This window comes from Lipotes vexillifer, unplaced genomic scaffold (genome assembly GCF_000442215.2).
Source record: "Lipotes vexillifer unplaced genomic scaffold, Lipotes_vexillifer_v1.1 scaffold387, whole genome shotgun sequence".
NCBI lineage: Eukaryota > Metazoa > Chordata > Mammalia > Artiodactyla > Lipotidae > Lipotes > Lipotes vexillifer.
Genome location: NW_006795399.1, coordinates 4,115,025 through 4,124,708, shown reverse-complemented (window position 1 = coordinate 4,124,708; position 9,684 = coordinate 4,115,025). Strand labels below are relative to the sequence as shown.

The 9,684-nt window shown below is 54.3% G+C and overlaps 1 protein-coding gene across 1 annotated transcript; it reads left to right on the top strand.

The window, feature by feature from the left end:
- The first annotated feature begins 2,957 nt into the window (after positions 1-2,957).
- On the top strand, positions 2,958-9,631 carry GDF11 (growth differentiation factor 11). The gene is made up of 3 exons (XM_007467764.1): positions 2,958-3,393; positions 8,328-8,725; positions 9,251-9,631. Exons 1-3 carry the CDS (start codon positions 2,958-2,960, stop codon positions 9,629-9,631), a joined length of 1,215 nt encoding a protein of 404 aa, XP_007467826.1.
- The last annotated feature ends 53 nt before the right edge of the window (positions 9,632-9,684 follow it).

Here is a 9,684-nt window from a genome sequence, read left to right as displayed (position 1 = left end):
TCTTCATAACTTTATGAAAGAGGTACAGTATTGTTATCTCCACCTTACAGGTGAGGAATCTGAGGCATAGAGCCAAGTTCACAGAGCCAGAAAAGGGGGAGAGCTGGGGCTTGATCCCAGGCAGCCTAGTTTGAGTCTAGAAGCTATGTGATTAACCTCTGTGACACACAGGATGGTGCAGGTATAGCTAGGAGTAGCATCTACTCTAGTCTTGGGAGTCAGGAATGGACTCCTGGAAGACATGTCCAGAATCTCATCTATACTGAGACCTGAAGAAACAGTAAATTGGCAGGGGAGGGAGGGAGTGGAGGTAGGAAGGGGAGTTGTTCAAGAAGAGGAAACAACTTGTGCAAAGATTCGGAAATAATCAAGAGAAAGAGGGTGAAGGCTACATCCAGGTTTTTGACCTGGGTAATTGTCATTCACTAAAACGAAACAGAGCAGGATGGGGGCACAGTTCAGGGGAGAGAAGTTCTCTGTTTACCATATTTAATCTATGATATTTGAGGGTGTGTCCAGATGGTGATATCAAGGAGGCATCCGGCCCCTGAAAAAGGGGGCCAAGTCTTATTTATCTTTGCATCTTTCATAGACCTGCCACTAGCTACATGTTTGGTAGGGAAGTGAAAGCTGGGCCACCTCCTCTGAGGGAGAAAGAGGTGACACCACCTCTGCTCTCAAGGAGTTTGCAATTTTGCTGAGGAAATGACATCAGAGAAACATTTTGGAGAACGGGATATGCCAGAATATGTGGTGAAGGTAATCACTGCTCTGGGAAATCAGAAAGGGAAGCAAATAATCATGAAAAAGCAGCCCATGAAGGCCACTATTAATTGATTGTTGTGTAATCCTCACAGCCAGTTGAGAAAACTTGATGAAATGTTGAGACGCTTGTGTCTTGGAGGGAACCAGCTAAGTTTTTTGTTTTTGTTTTGCTTTTTTAAATTCTGCTGCAGTCTTAGTTCCTGCTCTCCATCGAATGGATCATCTCTTCAAAGCTCCCCAGCTTGGTCCTCCTCATCCCTACCCAACCTTCTTCCTTCACACCTGGACCCCCAGTTTCTAACATTCCACTCTAGCTCCCCAGACCAACTCTGTCCTTACACCCAGTGCTCCATCTAATGCAAAGCGGAAACCAATGTCTCTCTGTTCTGCCTGAGAAGCCCAATAATGTTCATCCACGTATTCAGTAAACATTGTGTGTGCCAGGAAGCAAGCAAGATCTGATCTGACCCCCTCAAATATTTTCAATCTACTGGTTATTTTTCTATTGACCTCTAGGGCTTTAGACTCAAGAAATCAGCCTGAAGAAACTGAGGTCTAGGAAGAGGCATCCAGAACCAGAAGTTGAGCACTTCAGGAGCATTTAATACCTTGGCACTCTTATTCTCTGCCCTCTGGCTGTACCCAGGGTTACATCTGGAGACTAGGGCTGGTCCTACATCTGGGTTTCTCCCCTTGGGACTTACTTTCTCCAACTCAGGCATCTGAAGGCAGACCTCTCTCTCATCCTCACCCCTGCAACTACAAGCCCCTTCTCAGACTTCCAAGACCCCGCAGACCCAAAAATCCAGAGGTCCAGATTCCTCTGCAAGCACAGTGGTTTCTGGCCCTGTTTCCTCCCACTCCTCCCCTAGTGGTCCCCAGTTCCTGTCTTTTCCAGCCTACTGACTCCCTTATCCCCTTATCAACCCTCAGTTTCAAGTACACGTTCTTTCCAGCTCTAAGTCTTCCTCTGGTCTCAAGACTTCCCACCAGCTCTCCACCTTCTCAGGTTGTCCCTGGTCTCTTCTCCTCCTCTTCTTCCTCACTAACCCCCACGTCCATCTCTTGCTTCTTGATCCCCTTGATGAGCCCAGCCTGATGCTTCCCTCCACACCCTCCCCACCTCTGGTACTGGGCTGCTTCTGATAGCTGGGGCTCCTCTGGGCTCAAATTCACCTCCTCCCCCTTGGGCTCTCAATGCTCCCACCAACGCTGACTCTCATCGCTGGGCTGTCTCTGTCTCTTCCCTCAGGAGTCTCTGTCTTGCCATCTCTGCCTTCCCCTGATCCTCTGTGTCTGCCTTCTCTGTGTCTACCAAGGGGCTCCCTTGGTACTGCCCAGTCTCTGGGCTTCCCCCACCTCCCCCTCCTGATTTCTCTCCCTCTCTCATTCCCAGGGTTCTGGTCTCCGTCCCATCAGCTCCTCTGCCCTGATCCCATCTCTCTGCACCCCTGACCTCCTGTGGTCTGGGTCTGTAGACCTCCAGCTCTCCCCCTGTCTAGCCATTACCCTCTCTCCTCCCTCTAGTCTCTCTCCCCTATCTTTGTCTCGTGACTCCCACACTAGTTATGCCTGTCACTTTCCTCCTCTGTCTCTAGTTAAGTCTCTCCTCTCTGTGTCTTCCCCCCTCTGACCCTCTCCCCCTCCCCCCTTTGTCTCTCCCTCCTCTTCCTCCCGCTCTATCTCTGTGCCTCTGGTCTGTGTCTTCCCCCCTTTATCTCTCAGTCTCTCCTTGGTCTCTCTTACTCTGACTTTCTCTATCTCTCCTTTCCTCTCCCCCACCCCAATATCTCTGTCTCTCCGTGTCTCTCTGAGCCCTCGCTCCCTCCCTCTCTCTCTTTTCCTCGGCTCTCTCCGGCTCCCTCTCTCGCCTCGGATGACAGCGCTGCCTCTTTTGTTGGCTCCGCAGCCAATCGCGGCCGCTGACGACACGGGGGCCGGGGCTATAAAGGGCCTGGCCCGGGCTCGGGCCCCCCCAGCCGCCCGCCCCGGCCGCCCGCCCGCCCCGCCCCCGCGCCCGCCGCCCCCCGCCGATACGCGACCTTCGATCATGCCCGGGCCTTCGGTGCCCGCGTTGAAGTTGACGAAGCCTTCGTGCATCACGGTGCTGCCTTCGCCCACCCTCCCTCCGCCCCCTCCCCGCGGGACTCCGGCGTCCCCGCCCCCCAGTCCTCCCACCCCTCCCCTCCAGCATGGTGCTCGCGGCCCCGCTGCTGCTGGGCTTCCTGCTCCTCGCCCTGGAGCTGCGGCCCCGGGGGGTGGCGGCCGAGGGCCCCGCGGCGGCGGCGGCGGCGGCGGCGGCGGCGGGGGCCGGGGGGGAGCGCTCGAGCCGGCCGGCCCCGTCCGTGGCGCCCGAGCCCGACGGCTGCCCCGTGTGCGTCTGGCGGCAGCACAGCCGCGAGCTGCGCCTGGAGAGCATCAAGTCGCAGATCTTGAGCAAACTGCGGCTCAAGGAGGCGCCCAACATCAGCCGCGAGGTGGTGAAGCAGCTGCTGCCCAAGGCGCCGCCGCTGCAGCAGATCCTGGACCTGCACGACTTCCAGGGCGACGCTCTGCAGCCCGAGGACTTCCTGGAGGAGGACGAGTACCACGCCACCACCGAGACTGTCATTAGCATGGCCCAGGAGAGTAAGTGGGAGGCGGGGCATGAGCGGTGGGGTGCTGGCTCCCACTCCGGCTCCGGGAAAGTGAGTGGCTCCCGCTCCAAAGCGGGGAGCTCCCGGTTGCTCCGGCCGAAAAGCCTTTTCTGCGAAAACTTGATGGATTGGGGGGCGGGGGCTGCTCCACAAGTTTTTCGAGCTGTGGAGATGGGCTGCGGAGTTGTGTGCACGCCCCGCTCCCGGAGGTGAGGGGGCAAACGGAAAGGGTTGCGAGATACCGCTTCCCACCCTGTGTGTGTGTGTGCGTGTGGTGGTGGTGGTGGGGGTTTCGGGGAAGCTGGGGTCCCCCTGCAGCAGAGGGCAAGGGACAGCAACTCAGTCCTGAAGGGCCCTGGTGGAGAGGCTGAAGAACAGAAGCGGGAGGCTTCGGAACCCCCGCAGCCCCAGCCGGGCTGCCGTGCTCTCCGCCTCCCAATGGCCCTGGCACCAACTCAGCACCCCTTCCACCTTGGGCTTTGCAACGCGCCCCCCGGGCTGCAGAAAACCTAGTGCTCCTCTCCTTCTCCCAGGAATGAGATCCCAGAGCCCTGTATCTCTCCCGTCAGCCCAGCCGGCACCCGTCCCATCGGAAGCCCTTCTGACACCAGGTCTCCCAAGGGGCCGGGAAAGCTGTGCCTTCTTGGTACTAACCGAGCTCAGAGAACTCACCTCCATTGCGCTGGGGCTTAGGGCACCCATTTGGCAGCTCAAACCTTAGTGTTGTAACGCATGTTCACGTGCCCTTAGCCGCACAGCCAGACTTGAGGAGAGAGAGGAAGACCTAGGGGGATAAAGAAAGCAATAGATGGGGGTGTGGGTGTGGGAAGGAGGGGACCCAGGCATCCTAGTCCCTAGCCAAACGGAAGATGAACATGTTAATAGACTTGAGCTGCTTTGAAATTTTATGGCCTGGAAAATCCAGGCCAACACTGTCCCCCCCGCAAAACCCCCAGCTCCCCCTAAGTTCAGATGACTCCCTTTTCCCCTCCCCCACTGAGGTCTCCCCCATCCCAGCAACTCTAGGGAGCCAGGCCCTCCCTCATGCCCTAGTGGTTTGGCAAGTCGCCCCCCACCCCACAACTGTTTGGTTTTATGGCTCTGAACAGAAGAGGGGGAGACCGGTTTATTGGCAGATGGGTCATAAAAAGCTGGGGGCTGAGGGGAGTCCTAGTGGCCCGCCCCCCAGGGAGAGGCACAGGAACCCAGGCATGCATCCGGGAGGCTGAGTGCCTCACACTGCCACCAGTTTTTCTGTGACCCTAACTCCACAGTACCGGTCAGGGCTGTAAAGAACTCTCGGGAGGACTAGGAAACTAACCTGGGGTGGGAGGTGGGAAGGCCTAGGATCTGGTCTTGAGTTCCTCAGTCTCCCTTCTGCTCTTAAGGCTTCTGTTTTATAGAAGCTAGGGTCAGCCTGAGACTGGCTGAGGGCAGGGGTGGGGGCGGGGATACCAACAGAGTTAGAAACAGAGAGTGGTAGAGGGATTCTGAAAAGAGTTTGCTGGAAGAAGGTGAAGGGTGCAGAGGAAAAAGATACTTTGGTCTGTGTGGTGCAGTGTGTGAGGATTTCCAGAATGAGTGATGGAGCTGAGGACTTCCCTTGCTCATTCTATCCCTAGCATCTGTTAACCAATAGGCCTGAGCCCAGAGTTAGCTCTGGTAATGGGGATGCAGGAAGTGAACAGACACTGCACACACAGTTTGGGAAATGCCGGTTAGACTCAGGGGCAGGGGAGGACGGGGAAGGACACCAGCAGGTGGGGTCCCACCTCGGCTTCTACCCTCCTGCCACCCCGGGACTTGGATAACTAGGGAACTGGGTCTCCATCCAGGTATTGTACGTCCCCTTTAAGAGCCAAGCTGAGCTCTTAAGGGAGGGAGGGGGAGCCGAGGGGCGGGGAGGGAGAGAGGGGAAAAGGAAAAAGAGACTTTTATAGTCTAATCCCCAGGGACCCGCTTTAATAAGAGACTTGTGCTCTGCTAATCGGGGGAGGTGTTTGTCAGCAGCGATGGCCTCTGCTCCCCTCCCCCTTCCTCCCCTCCCCCAGCCCTCAACCCTGGACCCCAGCCCCCACCTCTCCTAGGCTGCAGTGCCTGCCCTAGTTCCTCCACCCTCTCAGGCTCTCCCATCACAGCCTTCATCCTGGGAACCCAGCCCCCTTGCCCTTCTGGGAGCCAAGCCCAGCCCCTCAGTTTCTCTCTCTCCTCCCTACACCAAGAGGCCCCTGCCCTCTCTGTCCAACCTCCTGCCCCTAGGCCTTCCAGCCGGGGTAAGGAAAGTGTGTTTGGTGTTTGGGAGTGGGGCGTGAGGGAAGAGGAGGAGGTGGTGAGCTGAGAGGGGGTTGGGCTTTTGCTGAAAATAGTGCAATGACCTCTCTCCAGAACAGAGCCGACTACTAAACCTGACCTGCTGCCTGCCACCAAGCCGGATCAATCCAACACAGATGTGGCTCCTTCCCCTCCCTTTGGGAGCTGGGCCTGTGTGTGTGTTGGGGACTCTCTCAAGCCCCGTGTTTCCCTCTGTGGCTCTACCTGCTTCTTTGTTCCTCCTCCGTTTCCTTCCCTCCCTTCTCTCTACCCCACTGGTCTTAGCTCCTTGCCTCCTTTCGCTTCTTCACCCCCACTCGCTCCTTTTGCATCCCTCCTCCTCTCCCAGTGTTCTCCAGCTCCCAAACCTGTTTCTCCTCCCCCTACCATGATCTTCCACTCTCTTCCTTCCTTGCTCCATTTCTCTGCCAGTCTCTTCTAACATGCCTTCATCTCTGTCTCTCCTCTATTCTTATCTCCCTCACCATCTCCAGTCCCCTGTTTCTTCTCCTTTCCCTTTTCTTTCTCCAAATGTCTTCATCCTGTCCCCTTGTGATACCAACTGTCCTCATATCCAGTGGGGGGGGAAGTGTATGGTGATTCCCGGGTGTGAGGATGGGGGACTCTGCCTGAAGGAGCCAAACACTTAGAGAGATGGGGCCCTGGAGCCCAGTCCCCCATTACTAAGCCTTGGGTCAACTTACATAGGGACATATGTTTATAGAGTTTAGAAAACTAGCCATAAACCAACTGAGAAACTACTGCTATTTTCACATTCTTTATTTAATGCTCAGCACTCCTATGAAGCAAGGATAATTATCGGTATCACTGAGAAGCTTGGTGAATAATGTCAGATACTGGTTAATGAGTCAGGCAGTGATTAAACCCACTTCAACTGTAGTCAAAGGACAGTGTTTAGATGCCAGGAAGAACTTTCAGGCACTTGCCTATATAATTTAAGATTGGGAGTTCATTCAGCATGCACTTACTGAACACTGCCCGGGTACTATGGGAGGCAATAATGCTACAATGGTGAGCAAAACAGAAACGGCATTGACACAGTGTCTGCTCTCATGGAGATTAGTACCTAATGGTGAAGACAGGCAGGGAAATAAAACAACCCCTATACTGAAATTAGGCGTAGCATGCTATTTGGATTGTTGCTTGCCACTCTCCATCTCACCAGCAGCTACCCTGCCCCAGGGACTCTCCTAATCCCCAATCTCCACTCCCCAAACCCTACCCCACCGCACTATCACTGAAGCTCCAGCTGGAGGATAACTGGACTACCAGTGCCCTGGGACTTTGGAAAAGAACCAAGGGAAAGCTGCAAAGGAACTTTGTGTCTTGTGCCCCAAATATGTGAAGATCTTTAAGTACTCCTCCCCATGTCACTTGAAGTATCCTCCTTCTCCTAGGGTGTGGGTGGGGGAGTGCTGATGAAACAACAGATGATAAATTCTCCATGATTATGCAGACCTGGGCATGATACATAAGGGCTTGGACTTCCTGATCATCCTTACATGGCTCTGGAAGCTCATTCCTGACTCTTCCTCAGGCTATTTAGAGTGAGAATGGATATTAATATCCAATAGAAACATGATTTAGGGCACTCCCAACTGATTTACAAGATTAGAAAGGGGAACTGAGAGGAGATGAAATGGAAGCAAAGGCAGATATTGAGAATCATCCTTTAAACTCAGGAAGGGTCAGTTTACGATCCAAAACAAGGGGAAATTGGCCAAAATGTAAAGTTGGGATGGTAAACCTTTGTAAAGACTTATTGGCACTGGACTGAGAAACCAAAGGAAGCTTAGGGGAGAGAAGACTGATTAAAGTTGATCTGATGTGCTGAATACTGTTTCTGATGCTTTGGAAAGTAGGAGAAAAAATACACGGAGGTAGTTCTTCCCTTTCTTAAAAGTGGAGGCATTAATGGTGATGACGAAGCAGCAGCTGAGGGAACTTTTCTCAGGGTCAAGGGACTGAGCAGTCAGACGCATGGGGAGTGTTTTGAGTAGTTCCATTCTTTTGGGTGTGTTATTTCTGGTGGGAATGATGGAAGAAGCCTAGATTTGAATTCTGGTTTACTTCTTGGAATAAATTTAGCCCACGCTCCCTATCTGGACCCTGGGTTATCCATTCCCTGAGGCCATCTGTTTCGGGGGGTGTGCCGGGCTCCACCTGGCCACCAGACAAAACAGAGCAGAAATGGGGCAAGGTGACCTGAGGACAGCAGGTGTGATATGAGCTTTGGCTTTTATGGAGAGCATAAAAGGTTCAGGAAAAGTTGGAGCCCCACATACTAGGGAAAGTTGGAGGAAGGGAAGACTGCAGGTAGAAGAATTCCCTAACAACTATCTTTGCAGGTTATCTGGTAGAGAGGAACCTCTGCATTAGGGCAGACAGATTAAGGAAGGGGTGTAGATCAGTAAGGCCTGATCCCTTACAGGGAGAGCAGGGGTGCCGTTCTAGGTACCCGTAACACGGTAGTCAAGAAGACAGGCAGGGAAGAAGGGTAGAGAACTGGAAAGCACAGGCTGAGGAGTCTGAGTTGCCAGTGTCCCCCTCCACACACACCCCTTGCTGATACTGTGCCCCCTTCTCTCTTATCAGCCGACCCTGCGGTGCAGACAGATGGCAGCCCTCTCTGCTGCCATTTCCACTTCAGCCCCAAGGTGATGTTCACAAAGGTACTGAAGGCCCAGCTGTGGGTTTATCTCCGGCCTGTGCCCCGTCCAGCCACAGTCTACCTGCAGATCTTGCGACTGAAACCCCTAACTGGGGAAGGGACCGCAGGGGGAGGGGGCGGAGGCCGGCGTCACATCCGTATCCGCTCGCTCAAAATTGACCTGCACTCACGTTCCGGCCACTGGCAAAGCATCGACTTCAAGCAAGTACTACATAGCTGGTTCCGCCAGCCACAGAGCAACTGGGGCATCGAGATCAACGCCTTTGATCCCAGTGGCACAGACCTGGCTGTCACCTCCCTGGGGCCGGGAGCCGAGGGGCTGGTGAGCAGGGAGCCTGAGATATTGGCAGATATGTATAACCTGGCCCTGAGGAGGTGGGGTGTTGTAAATGGTAGACCAGAAACGTAAAGTGGGTTAGGGACCAGCATTATTTTTCTAGGGCCCGGAGCTGATTCTAGAGGAGAGTTAGGTGGTGGTAATGGGGTGCTATCACTTTTCAGGTAATGGGGGTAACAGTTGAAAACTGGATTTGGGGTGAAGTAAATCTATTTGGGTAAATAGATTCATGGGACAACAAAGATGGGCTGTTGTTGAGACCTTGGGCCAAGGGGCTGATGAGGATCAGGTTGCCAGAAGAGAGAGAATTGGGGAAGGTGAGTTGAGGGAGAGGTGGCTAGCTGGCAAGAAAAGTGGGTAAAAGGCGGGCTGGGGATGGGAGCGTTGGAAAAGCTGAGAAATCAATAGTCTCTGTTCTGATGCCCCTGTTGAGGGGCAGGTGAGAAGAAACAGGGAGTAAGAGCTCTGCAAGGCTCTATCACATCTATTTCTCTTCTCCCTCACCCCCAGCATCCTTTCATGGAGCTTCGAGTCCTAGAGAACACAAAACGGTCCCGGCGGAACCTGGGCCTGGACTGCGATGAGCACTCAAGTGAGTCCCGCTGCTGCCGATACCCCCTCACTGTGGACTTTGAGGCTTTTGGCTGGGACTGGATCATCGCACCTAAACGCTACAAGGCCAACTACTGCTCCGGCCAGTGCGAGTACATGTTCATGCAAAAGTATCCACACACCCACTTGGTGCAACAGGCTAACCCAAGAGGCTCTGCTGGGCCCTGCTGTACCCCCACCAAGATGTCCCCAATCAACATGCTCTACTTCAACGACAAGCAGCAGATTATCTACGGCAAGATCCCTGGCATGGTGGTGGATCGCTGTGGCTGCTCCTAAGGTGGGGGACAGAGGATGCCTCCCCAGCAGACCCTACCCCTAGACCCCCCAGC

Bases quoted from the DNA above. Each gene is read 5' to 3' on its own strand.
- GDF11 (XM_007467764.1), top strand. From the start codon at position 2,958: ATGGTGCTCGCGGCCCCGCTGCTGCTGGGCTTCCTGCTCCTCGCCCTG. The intron at 3,394-8,327 runs GTAAGTGGGAGG...CTCTCTTATCAG, and splicing joins CATTAGCATGGCCCAGGAGA to CCGACCCTGCGGTGCAGACA. The intron at 8,726-9,250 runs GTGAGCAGGGAG...CCTCACCCCCAG, and splicing joins GGCCGGGAGCCGAGGGGCTG to CATCCTTTCATGGAGCTTCG.